The 15,633-nt window shown below is 43.7% G+C and overlaps 1 protein-coding gene across 1 annotated transcript in view; it reads right to left on the bottom strand.

Annotated features, from left to right (window-relative positions):
* LOC134633581 (serine protease HTRA1B-like) overlaps nucleotides 1–4,002 on the bottom strand; it is a 31,301-nt gene extending 27,299 nt beyond the window's left edge. The window contains exon 1 of the mRNA XM_063482442.1: nucleotides 3,399–4,002. Within this exon, the coding sequence (XP_063338512.1) occupies nucleotides 3,399–3,858 (460 nt within the window). The 5' untranslated portion in view covers nucleotides 3,859–4,002. The remainder of the gene's footprint in view (nucleotides 1–3,398) is intronic.
* Nucleotides 4,003–15,633: the final 11,631 nt, after the last annotated feature.

The raw sequence follows: 15,633 nt of genomic DNA, 5'->3' as shown, positions 1-15,633 counted from the left end.
TGATGCCCACAACCATCTATGTTTATCAGCTACTAACAATTATTTTAGTCATTTCTTATCTATTGTGGTTTTTCTTAATTCATTCTATCTTTTGGTCAACGCGAGTTGTCTTTAAATGTGTTTTGCAAGTAAATTTGAGTCGAGCTGAGAAAACAAAGATGGTCTTGCTATGAGGAGACAGTGTTTGTCACTGACCCACTGCGCTGCTGATATTGAAGACAAGTGCAGAATGAAACTTGCCAGAACTTAAAAATTATTTGGCTGAGCAAAGATATCTACTGACACTGCTCCTTAAAATCAAGAGGCAGTGGTGATATGTGCTGTTTTTCCCCTCAGAAAGGTACAGATGGTTACCTTGAGGTACAGTAATGAGCTTTAGAGGTTCATTTTTGCATACTGTACTTGCAGAGATAGAAATGTTCTTCTACTGCACCTCTAATTCTGAGTGTGACAAAGTCAGGACATATTTAAAGAGAGACTGTTTGCTATTCTCACATAGTTTGTAAAGCATGATGTCCATGTAACTTAATTAAAAACTGTAACTAATGCTTATTTATTGGATATTGATTTTATATAAGAGCAAGATTTGTCTCTGACACTATGAAAATGAAACATATGGATGCTTTTAATAGCTGTACCAAACTATTTTTAACCTGTTCCAGTAACATGATTTTAGTATTTTTGTGGGTTTATTTTTTTTACGGAGCTACATGTGCTGTTCTCAAACATCAAACAGTAGCCTGGTTTTCAGGCAGTGAGCCCTCCGGCTCCTGAAAGAAGGAGCTGAATCACCAAGCGACTGTGTTTTGTTGACTCTGTATCCAAGCCTGTCAATCTTGCAAACAGCCTGCAAGTCTGCACATGGAAGCAGTCAAAGACAAAAAAGGGAGAAAGACATTTTAATCCCCTCAAATCTGGGTTAAATATCTGTGTGACCTAGATCTGTGTCTGTTTAGGAAGTTATACAATTGGCCAATCAGCTCCAAGAGATGAATCACCACAGACTCATTGTGGCATCGTCCAGATTTTTTTCCTAAACTCAAGTTCAAATCAAATCAAATGCAAAGAGGCGTTTTAGAGGTTTGGACATCCCTCTCAGTGAAATAGGTCAGAGAAGTGATTGGGAAGGGAAGAGGTGAAGGAAGGGAACGGGAGAAAGACATTAGATGGATAAAAGTTTTAAAAAAAGGAAAAGAAGACGCAGGAGGAGGAGGAGGCTGACACTGACCTTGCTTGAGAAAGTCCACCCCACACAATCTGAATCAAAATGCATCAGCAAACTGCTGTATTTACAGCTGTAGCTTTGAAGGTTGTGTGGCTTCACTTCTTAAAATCCTTTCATGACTCTTTGAGTCTCACAGGACAACCTATTTGTTTTCATAGCACAGGGCAGTCACTCAGGACTTCCTGGCCTAATTTCAAGAAATTATGGCCTCGTTAAGATAACATTAGCCTGCGAGGGAAGGAGGGAGGCAGGTTTATGGGTGGAAACATGTTCCATGTCAGCGTTTTGGGCCAATCAGAAGATGTAAAATTGCCAGAGACACTGAGAAAGAGAGAAGGGTGCAGATGTAATGAGAGAGCAGTTTGCTATGACAGATGTCAGATAAATGCTTTAACTTAACTTACTATAATGCAGTTAAACTGTCTGCTGTTGTAACATGCAGCTACAAAAACTCAGAGCCTCATTCGTCACTAAGAGGTTTTCATTGGTGTCAAAGCACCACAGCCTGTAAATAAAAGATGGCCAGCTTCACATCACCCATTGGTTTTTGGACCTGACTTTGAAGGCTCACTTTTAAATGTTTTGGCTTCCTGCAAGAAAGAATTGGCTGAACATGAACAAGAGGGCAGAAGTTATCAGCTACCAGTTAGATTAGCTTGTTTTCATAAACTGTACAGGTGCAACAGAGTGACACAAACTCGGATGGGCTGTAGCACACAGCAAGACTCAAACACGGTGGAGCGGTCCAGCTCAGTGACTCCAATCAGGATAGGTCAGGCCTAGCAGATAGGAAGTGGCTACGATATGGCAGCACGCCTTTCTCTTCACTACAAACAAGTTTGCCTTGTGACTTCTGCTTCTCAGAGGTAGGGGCTAAGCTTAAGGACTAAGGATACTGAGAGTTAAATGAAAGCATTTTATCTCTTACTCAAATGTTCAAAAAGAATCTCAAGCAGCAAGAATGACGTGGGTGACACTGTAGTGGCCACATCCATCTTTCCATCTTTTATATACAGACTGTGATTTTATTTATAGACATCTAACAAAAGTGCTTTTTCCCCATAAACCTCCAAAACACTTCCTGCTGTACCACCGCAGACATTTAGGTTTAGTTAACATGATTGTCTTCTGGGAGAAATCACTAATTACCTTGTTATCTCTAAGCTGTATAAACAGGGAAATGTAGTGAAGTGTGTGTGTGTGTGTGTGTGTGGGGGGGGGGGTGTCACGCTGGAAATATGCTGTTTCTCCTCTGAACACCTGTAAGGTCCTGGTAGAATTTTTCTTTAAAAATAGTTTTCTCATTTTCTTCAATACAAGCAGAGTTCATTGGGACTGACATCTGGTGGTCATCCGAAGAAACGCAGTTGAAAAAACTCCAGCTTTGGCTTTGATGTTTTTCAAAAGTTTCACTTGCAGCTCTGACTCAGAAAGGTGACGTCACAAGTCAAATTATTTATCGGGAGATCATTTAATGGTACAGTTTGTGTGACTGCAGCTTTTAAACGTGACAATCTTCTGCTGCTTTACTTCTACTTTCTATGTGAAAACTACAATGAGGTATCTGGAGACCAAACCTGATGTTTACTAGACCACAGGCCACCAGATTAATCAGACACTATATGTTGGAGGTTATGGTTTAATCTGCTGCTGGGAGGAGACGCAGATTCAGGGTTAACTCCAGTCTGTCTGAGATCTAAGGATACATTCTTCACGCGATTTGGGTTCATTCTGGATGCTTGCCTGATGATTTTCTGCTGGGCGAGAGCTCAGTCTCAGACTCCTGCTGAGGTCATACAAGTTCAGAGCCAACACACACACGCACACACGTCGGGTATTCATTTCTTGTGGGGACATCTAATTGACATATTGCTTTCCCTAGCCCCTTACCCTAACCCTCACCATAACCCAATTGTAACCCTGACACTAAAACCACATTTTGAGTCTCAAAACCGCCTTGAAACTTGTGGGGACCAGGATTTTGGTCCTCACAAGTATAGTAAACTTCCAATTTTTGGTCCCCACAAAGAAATGAATACACGCACGCACACACACACACATTGCTGCCGTATTTCAGGCTCTGTGTGTGCGCACTTAAACTTCCACAGTCCTGCTTCACCTTTTCTTTCTTCTTAAGCTATAATCTCTCTCGTGCACGCGCACTCACACGTACCTTTCCCGCAGGTTCCCCTCTGGATGAAGATCACCGGCGGCTGCTGCAGCTTCATGGCCCGGTTGCTGACGCGCTTCAGCTCGCAGATGTTCCGGTACGAGACGCCGTCGCTGCCGCACACGGGTTCGGAGCTTTTGCACACGCACACGCCGGCGCTGCCCCTCCGCCGGACAGTGGCCGACACCTCCACGCCGTCAGTCACCACGCACTCCATCCCCTCGGCGCAATCGCGGTCTCCGGTGCCGCCGCACTGCTCGCCCTCGCCGGACGCGCACACCGGGCAGCAGTCGCAGCGGTCCAGCACGTCGCCGGCCAGGCAGTCCGCGGGGATGGGAGCGCACTGAGACTTGTCGCACTTCTCCGGGCAGCCGATGGCGAGGCGTTTGGCTCTCAGCGCCTCGGCCACCAGACTAGAGGAGGCGAACAGGGCCATTACGCACAGGACAAACCGGAGACTCATGATGGGACAGTCCGACAGAAACTCAGACCTGCAGTTAACTTTTACACGGAGTTCTGCTGTAAGAGTCTTAAAGTGTGCTCTGGGGCAGCGTGGAGCTCAGGGAACCTTCACCGGAGGACTGGCTGACGCAGTGTGGCGCTTCGCTCCCCGTGCCGGTTTATAAAAGCTGCAGGATAAACACAGGAGGCTATTGGTGGGCCTGAGTGACGTCTGTTAGGGAGGAGGAGGTGGAGGTGTATGTGACTGAAGCTGTGCACACACATATTTAGAAAAATTACATTGAATTGTGTTCAAAACTGTCCCGAACTTCAAATTCTGCTATTTCAAATGCTGCACATTTAACTCCACGGATCTGATTTCAGAGCTGTGCAGCTATGATGTGACCAGCCTATGAAACATGCTGCCACTGATTTAAGGGTTCATAAAAGGTTTATAAAGTATTTTAAACATTATAAAAACAAATTACATCACATACACGGCCTGCACACTGCTGACTTTTGATGCTTTAAATAAATTTTGCTGTCAAATCTTCTTCCCTCTTTACATTCAAATCATTGGCCCGAAGGCTGCCCCTGCTAGAGCCTGGGTCCTGCTGGAAGTCTTTTCCCTTTAGAAGGGAGTTCTTCCTCTCCACCATCGCCAAGAGCTGTTGGAAGGGGATCATGCAAATGCTGGGCTCTTCTGTCTGATAATCAAGTGTTTTACACAATATTACACAACTGTTGTGAACTGGAGTTTTATAAATAAAGTGAGGTGAAAGGTTAGATTTTTTTTTAGTTCAACTTAGAAGTACTTAATAAATCTAAAAGTTTATTCAAAAATCTCCAGAAAATGATTTCATTTATTTATTTATTTATTTGTTTGTTTGTTTTTAAAAGAAAAATACATGTATGAAGTAGTACTAATATAAATGTGGATGACAACTGTTTTTATGGGCAAAAGAATACAGGTAGTTGTTATAAACTCCTGCGCTAAAACAAAGTGTACAGATGCTTTATAATTCCTCTTCTCATTCCTCTGTATGCATTTTTGTTTTGTAATTTTATACTGCTGCTGGGAGCCCTTTATCATTGACCTGCAGTCAGTTAATGCAACAGTGATTGATTTTTCCAGCAAAACAGAGAAAGATCAGCACTGTGACTGAAATGTTTGCCTGCTCGAATTGTCCAAATGTACCAGGAGCATTTGTTTTGCAGACATGTGCAAGAAAACTGTTGTTTTGCTGCTCTTTTTATGAACAGATCCATTATGAGAGAGAGAATCAAGAAAACCATGAACTGAAATCTGTGGATTTGCAGACATTGTGGTGATCCTTGCAAGGGAACAAATAAGCTTTCTTAAAACTTAGTTTAGAGCAAATTCAGCACTTTTTTGTAACCAGGGTTTCAGATTTTGCTGCTGAGTCTATAAACACCTCTTTGTGTCCTGTGACCGCTGAAATTTAAGTGAATGTAAAAATAGCTGCCCAGTTAAGCTCCTGGCAGGATTTCAATGTATCTGCTAAGTGGCAAGACTTTGGTGTGGAAGGACTTTGGTTAAACTTAGAGGCTGTTTGTATGTTGTTTGGTTCTTTTAAACATTTCCTGTAATCTCTCTTCAACCAGCTATAAATTTTTATAAATTACACTGTGAAACCAGCAGAAATGAACAGATACAGTTACAGATGTTTGCTCTCTGAGTTCTCAAATCACATAAGCTCCATCAAAAAACACATTTCTCAGCTCTCTACGAGCCCGGTCTCTGACTTGTCAGGAACTTTGCTTCCTCTCTGCTCCGGTCTGCTCAGAAACTGCAGCAGTAACATCTGTGCAGAGGACAGCTGATACGTCACAGCTGGGTTGAAGCTTCGTTACGGAAACAATCAATTGTCCCAAACCTCTGAACGCTCAATGAAAAGCATTTCTCTGACATCATACGTGACATAATCTGATTAATGCATGCCAGTGTTTGATACTCTGGTAGACAAACAGATCTTTGGGTTCTCTGCAGGCGACAGCGCTGGAGGTGCTGAAACGCAGGCTGGTGTTTCAGTTCATGTTTATGAAACACATTTATGATAATGAAAGCCCAGTTTGAGTTTTGCTGTGAGGCTCAGAACAACACGCTTCCTCGCTCAGTTCTTTGCTTCTTGTCTGCCTGGTAAATATTCGCACGTAATTCCACCACAATCGACTCTGCATATGAGCGCACGGCCTCTGCTGGGCTCGTTTCCTTCCCGTCAGACTCGACTCACTGCCGAGTCAGACCTCTCCAGCAGCTGCAGACTTATCGATGCAGGAGGAAGCCAAGGAAACCCACCCAGAGTCCAATCCCCGATGGGTGTGTGTGTATGTGTGTGTGCACTGCAGTGTGTGTGTTGGAATGAAGGAGTTTTGCAACTTTTGCAAAACTCTGCAGCTCGTGTGCTAACGAAGACCAGAGGGCGGGCCCACATTACACCGGTTTTACAATCGCTGCATTGGCTCCCCGTGTGTTTCAGGATCGATTTTAAAGTTCTTTTATTGGTTTTTAAATGTCTTAATGGTCTTGGGCCTTCTTATCTTTCAGATCTGCTTTTACCATACGAACCCTCGCGGACCCTGAGGTCCTCTGGTACTGGCCTTTTGATTGTCCCTAAAGTCAGGACACATACTCACGGAGAGGCAGCTTTTCAGTCGTATGGTCCTCGACTGTGGAACAGCCTGCCGGAGGAGCTCAGGGCCGCAGAGAACGTTCATGTTTTTAAAAACAGGCTCAAGACCCACCTTTTTAATTTAGCTTATAACTAACGCTTATTTATTTTATGCTTATTTATTCTATCCTGTTATTCTATTTATATTATTAATTTAGTTTTACCTAATATTTATTGATTTTATTCTTATTCATTTTTTATTTTCTTACTCTGTTTATACTTATATTTATATTGTATCCCACTCTTATTTATTTTATCTTTTTATCCTGTTTATATTCTTATTAGGTTATATCTCCAGTGTTTCCTCGGAGGGGGCTCTCTGCACCGGGGCTGTGATCGACCGTGGCTGCTGGGGCTCTGTGGATCCTCTCAGCCTGGCTGGGGGGCTTCTTTGCCGCCCTCCTGCTGTGTGCCCAGCCTGGAGGCTGCAGTCTGTGACCGGTTCCCGGTGCAGACGGCTCCCTGTGATAGTGTTTCCTCACTTGGCTAATGCGTACCCAGCCCAATTTTACTCTTTAAGTGTGTGTGTGTGTATATGTGTGTGTGTGTGTGTGGGGGGGGGGGGGTGTATCCATGACCGTTTCTGTTAATAAGAGTGCGGGGAATGAGTGGGAGGGTGGGGTGGGGTGGGCTGCTTTTAACCATGTAAAGCACTTTGTGCTACAGTTTGTTTTGTACGAAAAGTGCTTTATAAATAAAGATTGATTGATTGATTGACATAAATCTGAGCGAGAGGGTGAAAGTGAGAGCTGTTATTTCTGCCCACAACTGTGATAAAGTGAGTGATTTTAATGTTTCTACACCAGGCTTCACACAGTGTGTGTACTCTGCAGTGAGTTATGTACTTATTTGACCACAAGAGTGAATGTGTGTGTGTGTGCGTGTGTGTGTGTGTGTGTGTTAAGTGGACATGCAGCTGAAACCTGCTGAGGTCCAGGTTTTAATGTGTTAAATAGTTTCTGATGAATCTGAATGTTGCATGCATTTTAGTGGCCAAACAGTTCAGACACACACGGCACGATCGGGACATTCCTGGATCATAATTCTTTTTTTCTGTTTCCAGACTATAAACTGTCCCCATGAAATATTTAAAATGTGTGAGAAACACAGTTTGGATCTTGACACATGTTATAGTACACTCTAATGCCAAGGACAAATGAAAGGACAAGCTGGCATGAAACATCTCGGGATGGTGTTGTTCTCCACATATAAACTTCACAGTTCTCTGGAGAGATGAAGTTTGTTTGATGATAATGGTGGAGAGCATCGTCAGGTGTTCAGCTGGGTTTATAATCAAAGCTCATGATTGGTTTGATTTTATCTGGTTAAACAGGATAAAAAGCAGCTTTCTCTCCTCTCAGCATGATGGGAAATCCACCTGTGTAAAGTGATGTTCGCTTGGCTGAAGTTTGGCTTGTTTCCAGTGTCTTCTTCCTGCCGTGTGATGGCGTTTGTCTCCACCCACCAGAGTCCATCAACAAAGTTCATCCTCCATCTTTCCTGTGCTAAAGTAGAGAAAAACTAGCAAACACTACCTACATCTTTTTTTTGTTATGCTTTTCCATATTTTCCACATTCACCATTTTTTTAAAATTAAACATGATCAAAGTTTTTTTTAATATGAGAAGGACGATTTGTTTTATATAGAGGAGCACAGATCAATATAAGCTGGCTCCCTTTTCACAAACTCACATCAAATGAACCTGTAATCGTGACTCTAAGGACGTCATAATGGGTGAGTTCTTCAAAACTCAAAGGGTTTGAATGCAAGGTCTGTGTGGTGATGTTGTAATGAGCGGTTCAGCCTCTGGAGGCCAGTAGAGAGGCTTATAGGCTTTCGGTGTGGCTTCGTAAACACCCTGTCAAATGATTCAAGACATCAACCCTCAGGGCAGTTCAGCTGCTCCTGCTGCAGCCCCTCACCTCCAGAAAAACATGATGCAGAGGGGATTTTCATCCATCTTTCTGTCTCTGTGTTTGTGTGTTCCTGTTGCCACCCTCGTCGCCATAGAGACGCACTTGAGAGGGTCTGCATGGATGAAGTCAGGGCTCAGCGACTTAACAAGACGAAGATGTGGGTGTACGTGTTTTTAAGTATTTCAAGACCTCGAGAGGCTTTAATGTTCTTTAAAGGGAGTTTAAGGGTGTTTGAGGGAGAGTCTGGACCACTGAAGGAGATGGAGACGTTAAAGTTATCCTCAAAAATGTTACAGTGATGCTGTAGTGGGGGGCTGGTCATTGCTGAAGGAGCTTAGGGTTCATGTGGGTTTTGAATGGGAAATTTAAGTTTCACGTGTTCTTGAATGAGTTTCATGGATTCTTGGAGGGCTTGGTGCCTGAAGGGCCTGCATGATTTTCTGCTACAGTTTCCAGGCTCAGTGATGGACTTTGATTGCTCTCATTTGCTCAGGTGTGAATATAAACCTCCTATTTCTATCGATCAAAGAACTTCTGACACATTTTGTCAGGCCTGAATGTGCCTGGTCTTATCCAGTGCTCACGGAATCATTGAAAGCCATGATCTAAGTGATTCAGATGGTCCTTAGAGCACTCACTGGACTTTAATGCAGGTCTGCTCCTAACTGGAGGAGGAGGGGCCCTTCAGTTTCTGTGGTCACTGAAGGGCTCCCATGGGACAGTTAAGGTCTGCTACTGGTGACTGGAGAGATTTAAGAAGCTTTGACCAGCTCGTATAGATCTTCGGAGGGGTTTGTGATCCTATAAGGGATTTAGTTGGCTGTGATCCCCAAAACAATTCATTCAGTGGTCACTCAAGAGTTACCAGACAACTACTACGACCAGTAGAGTTCCGTCTTCAGTTGTGGATGTGGAATTATTGTGAGTGAAAAAGTTGTCATCTTGATGGTCTTTGACTTTTCAAAGAGTTCATGGATCCTCGGCAGCATGAGGAATAATTTACCATCTGTCCATCCTGCCAAGAGTTTACGTGTTTTTAAATCTTGGATGCACAAAGGAAACAAGCATAATGTGATTCTTCTGCTAGCACACCAACTGCTGGATCTGTAATTTGCTGTTACACGATCCTGTGCTGTAGCTGTAAAGAACATTTAGTAGACACAGTTTGGCTGAATTCATCAGAACCTTTCCACTGTTTAATTAAATTATGTCCACTTTGGAGCAATAAACTCCTCTTCCTCTCTGCTCAGGATCAAACATGGCAAATATCCCATGCTTTTAAATAGCTTTTTTGCAGTATTTTATTTCTTTGCAGCTTTTAAGTGAATATGAAACAGAACAAGATGTTTTCAAATGTTCACCATATTCCAGCTTTCCCGACCAATTTCTGTGGTTGGGATTGGAAGTTCATGACTGACTTTAGAGGCATGATTTTGAAGCGTGACTCATGTGTACAATGAGTCAGAATTAACATTAAACAGATAAAATATAACAAATGTACAAGAAGCTCCAGTCCCGGTGGAATTGTCCTCGGCCTTCCTGCCTCTTCCCGGCTCCAGCTTCACTTGGACAGCTCATCATTCGTGTTTATGATGTGAAGACCGTTGGAGGGAATTCAAACACTCTTTCTTTTCCCAGAAACACAGAGCGTGCACGTGTGCGTGTGAAATATCACTCTAATTCCGCTCAAGTTGAGTCAGTCAGCAATAACGATTTGATTTATGCATGTGCATGTCCGAGTTTCAGAGAGAGAGCGAGAGAGTGTGAAAAAGACAAGAGAGAGAACAACAAAGTCAGAGCTGGCACAGGTTAACGTGCAGCTGTCGCGCCTGCACAGAGTGTGCTGTGTATATGTGTGGCTGTTTGTATATGTGTGTTTGTCCATAAGATGACGCAGACCTCCTCCTCTTCCTCCCATCTGCCCAAACAGTCCGATTGAAGTCTTCACAATGGAGCCGCTCTGCAGCATTTTGCTTCCCGGCTGCATCGTCTTTGAGGTTTACTCACTTACTCACACTGACTGCAAGTGATTGGCCACAAAAAGACTTCACAACTCTGAAATCAAGAAAAACATAGAAGAAGCTGCAGTTTCCTCACCATGCTGGTCAAATCAGGACAAGAGTTTGACAAAACAGCCAGAAATGATGCTCGTCGTGATTTCAGTTTGAATAAATCGGCATGGATCGGTTATTAAATACCCTCTGGTCATTTTGTATATATATATGTGCTGACAGCAGCCACCATCACAACCACTGGATTTGGAATTCTGGAGCTGCGTGGTCATTCCATGGAGTCGGAACAAAACAACAGTGTGGTCACTATTTGGAGAGCTTATGACTGTGCGGTCATTTCGGAGGCTGTAGTTACTGCGCTGTTCTCGCCATCTGCATCACCTTACCTCCACACCCACCTGCACGCCAGCTGCTCACTCCCTCATCACCACCTCTGTTTACATACTAAATCATCTCTGAGGTGGAGATACATGGATTCATGGGTCTTCTAAATGAAGCAGTGGCTTTCGCCTTAAAGTGAAGTGGGACTTTCCTCTTCTTGGCGGTGTCACAGTTTTTTCTTAAATCATCAGCTGGCAGCACCGGTTGGTTTCGGTCTCGCTCTCTCTTTCAGTAAAGGAACACGAGGTCCTTTCCCCTAAATTCTATTAGCAGGGGACCACTGAAATATAAATCCGGGCCAGCCCATCCTTCACTCCCATTTGTTTTGTTAAGTTTGTCTTCATTAAACAGATGAGAGGTGGCTGCAGTCCAGCTCTAATAAAACATCAGCATAGACTGAATCTAATTCAGCGTGGGGAGGACGGCAGGTTGTGCAACAACGAGAAAAAAAACTTTCCTCGTGTGTCAGATTAAGACTGTGAGACGAGCTCTGATCAGGTCAGCCTGACCAGAAGACTGAGTTTAAGGTGAGATTAGAAGAACACGGGAGGACCGACAGGCGGACAGACAAACGTTCTTTGTTGCCTTAAAAGAAAAATAATTTATCTCTTTAATTTCTCTTTAAGCTGGGAGTGTCAAACATAAGGTCCGGGGGCCAGAATTGGGCTGGCAAAAACTCCAATCCGGTCCCTCCCTTTTTTTATCTTATAATAAAATATCTCAGCAGTTAAACATCTTTACACTGACAGAAAGAAGAGTTCCACTCATCTGGAGCACTCACGATCAAAGTGGCATGTACAGCATGTGGTGTTCTTTAACATAGATGAAGTCTGAAAAAAAAGCAAGTACTAAAACCAGAGGTGGAGCATTTATGCACCAAGAACTGCTGTGGTTTTACTGGGAAAGCACTCCAGGCAGTAACAGCGCCCAGCTAAGAAAAAGTCTGCTGAACCACAAGCAAGAAATAAGCATTAACTGGTGAGCATCAAAGATGGCGGCAGTAGGACGCTGTGTTCTGTTGTTGGAGAAGTAGGGTCATGCTGAGCTGAGAGATCTACCACACACACACTTGAATCAAAGGTCAGGCCGGATCTCCACATCGTGTTGCATCACATCCTCTTATTTTCATTGACAAACTAACATCTCAACTTCATCTGGAGGAGATTTCAGGTCTCTTTTTTTTTTGATAAGGAGAAACAGACAGTCCACACGAGTGAAGCATCTGTAACGAAGGCTGCTCGCTCCAAAAGGTCGATTACCCGCACTTGCTGAGTTTTGGATTGAGCTGGTCTTTGGCTGAGCTGAGGGGCTGACCTGAAGTGAACTTCAGCCACATCAACCTTTGAACAGCTTTGGGTTTAAATGGATCGATGAGTCACTGGAGAAAGAAGCACAAAAATAATACAGAAGAAGACACTGTATTCAGTTTTAGAGCTCATGTCGGGAGTAGTTGGCGGATAAATGGGGAAATAAAAAGTCCCTTTTGGGGATTTGTTGACAGACCTCCAATCAAACCCTGCACTTCATCTGATTTACTTCCATCTGTATTTACAGAGTGAAACACGGAGCTCGAGTTTTTCCAAAGCAGTGAATCTATTTTTATTATTTTGTGTCTTGCTAACTAATAATAACACAGATTAGATGCTTAAAAGACCTCAGAGACTCGCCGGGTGTCTGATTTATCCCCAGAAACGAATAACGGAGGTTTTGGGAAGTTTAGATAAACTCAATGTGAAGCCAGAGTTCCTCTAACTGAGCTGCCTGTAACAGCTGGAGAAGAGCAGCTGCTCCATAATGAGGTGAGGACAGTGTTTAGACACCAGCAGCTCCATTAACTCCTGGCACCTTTACATATCAGACTAAACCAGTTTTCCTTTATCCTCATGAATGTACGTTTAAACTGCTGTATTTTTCCATTTATGTGCAGCTTCTGATGTGTGCAGAGGGGCTGTTAATATTATTATTATTTTCACTCCCACATCTAAATAATGTGAAGACGTTTCCCTTATTGGTCTTTCTTATTTTAAAATAATGTTAAACCAATTTTATTATTTTCAGTCTTGAAGTTTATTTTTTTCAAAGGTACCTGCATTCATTTTATACTTGGTTGTATGTATTAAGCTCTGTCTTTGGGCTGTGTTACACGCCACTCCTCTGAGACAGTAATACCAAACTGAGGCAGAAGCTTTTTGGATGGAACTTTAGGTCTTACTAGCATCCAAAGGAGTGTTTTATGAATAAAGTCATGCCTCTCCACAGTTATCATGAAAGGAAATTATCCGTAGAAATCAAAACCATTACTTATAGCAGGAGCTAAACATGTTTATTTCTGCTCTAAACTTGTACATTTTAACATGAGAGTCTATGGGGACCGATGGGGACTGAGTCATTTTTGGAGCCCCCAGTGGGCAATAGAGGAACTGCAATTTTGGCATTTACCCTTCATTTTTGAGCCCAGGAGGTCACACTACAACTACTTGGATGGTGGTGTGCTTTTAAAGCTGAGTGTGGAACAGCATACACTCTGAATGGTCACTGTCTATTACACTGGTGACTGTAAGTCCCACGTGGCAGTGGCAGGTTTATGGCCATGAAACGTGACATAAAAAGAACCCGAGATACTCGCCAGCCTTACAAACAGATTAAAGTCTGCTAGAACTTGAACATCCTCAGCATGCACGGGAACACAGACACTCCCTGATGGCTCATAGCTGAGCTGGTGAAACAAGGTCAACACACTATTAGGCAATGAGTTTTTATGTCATACAGATTTGTATGGAGCTGCTTTATCCTTCCCCACAGTTATGCAGTCAGGTCACTGGCTGAGACGTGGCCAGTACAAGCCCTCCACCCCCTCAGAGAGCAGTCAAACTTAGATTCACTACTGCAGTCTGAGCGAGCCAATGGGGGACGTGCTCTCTGCATCGAGCGTCCGCTCAGATTAATCACACATGATCGTGTTCATCTTATGTAACTCTTCACGGTGCTCAGGGACTGACGCTCAGGAAATCATGATCTAATGACCAGCGAGCACCTCACAAGAGTTCGTTTGGAGAGCCTCCACCCGATGAGACCACTGCATGAAAAATGGAGGCTTCTTCCAACTGTAAGTCAGGACAAAGTGCTTAAAGGGAGGCACCTACGTGTGTGTGAGGAGGTTCACAGCATACAGCTCAGTGACACCTAGTGGACACACTTGCACATGCACTACTATTTCTCTGTCTACTCTGGCATGTGTTGTATTCACTGTTATCCGCGCTTCACCACTCGGAATGATTACAAAGTGTCTCTGAGCTTACCTCAGCATGAGACTGTATATAAAAGACAGAAGCCTTAGACTGGAGCCAGAGGTCAGAGTTGGTCTACAGGACACAGGAAGTCATATGATTTATCAGAAATGTTAAAAATGCACTAACAGCACAAAGAGGTCCATTTCAGTGAGTCCAGTTCTCACAGCAGCATCACACATACACCGATCAGTCACTCGAGGAGCAGAAGTGCAAACTTTGAACCCTCAGGATCTGCTGTCATTTCCCAGTCTCAGCCAGCACAGCACATCCCTGTGGTTTCACCTCCATGCACAGGCACATGCAGGTCCCACACAAACATTAGGCAGGTGTTTTATTTTTTTGTAGTCCTGTAGAAAATGATACTTCCTGTTTGAATACTTCTTTAAATGACTGGTTCTCATATGTCTCCAATAGGTGCAGAGATGTCATAAAATATTGAATTCATGATAAAATTCAGAAGCTAAAGTCTAAAATCAAAAGCAGCTTTTAATTGTTAAGGTCTTGTGAAATCAGCCTGCACGTCGGTGTAAACCTCAGAGGCTCCAGCAGGACTAAACTTTGCCCTGTTATTTGTCCTACAGTAACTTCCTGTTTTACTTTGAAGTTTAGTTTTTGCATTATATACTGCGCAAAAAATGAAAGCAACAAATTGGATTATAGAATCAAGTCAGTTAAACTCCTGGGATATTGATCTGGTCGGTTGCACAGGTAGTCCAGCAGCCAGAAGGTTCGCTGTGTCTCTCAGCACAGTCTTAAAGTCAGTCCAGGAGGCAGGCAGTGACTTCAGGAGAGCTGCCCATAGAAGGCCATTAACCCACCATCAGGACTGGTATCTGCTCCTTTGTGCCAGAGCTACAAAATGACCTCCAGCAGGCCACTGTTGTGTATGTCTCTGACCAAACCATCAGGCCCGACACCCTCTAGTGGTCTCTGTGCTCACTGCCCGGCACCGTGAGGCCGATAGAACATCAGCTGTTGCTCTGCGCTTTTCACAGATGAGAGCAGGTTCACCCCAAGCACACGTGACAGACATGAAAGGGTCTGGAGAAGCCGTGGAGAACATTACGCTGGCTGTAACATCGTTCAGCTCGATGATGTACAGACCTCTACAGGCAACAGCACCCTGACTACCATTACGTGTCAGGATGGAATCCAGACCCCACGCTGGTGCAGTGAGTGCTGGGCTCCTCCTCTCTGGCCAAGTCACGTGCTGAGAGTATGCAGGTAGATTCTAGAGGATGAAGCAATCACTGCCACTGACTGAGCCCCACACAGTAGGAGTATACCCCGATGTTCTCAGACATGCATGCAAGCACATCAGGGCTATCCAAACTACTGAGGACCATTTGCTGTTGCTGCAATGACATTTCAGAAAAACTGACCTTCTGCATCACTTTTTCAGGGTTTCTTTGAATTCAGCCCTCTGAAGCTTGATCATTTTCATGTTTTATTTTGTTCCTTCTGTCTTCATTGGATGGTCTCTTCAGCCTCCCACTTCCTGTTT

Source organism: Pelmatolapia mariae, linkage group LG8 (assembly GCF_036321145.2).
Source record: "Pelmatolapia mariae isolate MD_Pm_ZW linkage group LG8, Pm_UMD_F_2, whole genome shotgun sequence".
NCBI classification, from domain to species: Eukaryota; Metazoa; Chordata; class Actinopteri; order Cichliformes; family Cichlidae; genus Pelmatolapia; species Pelmatolapia mariae.
Note: the sequence above shows the minus strand (reverse complement) of the source record. Positions and strands in the feature narration are given on the sequence as shown.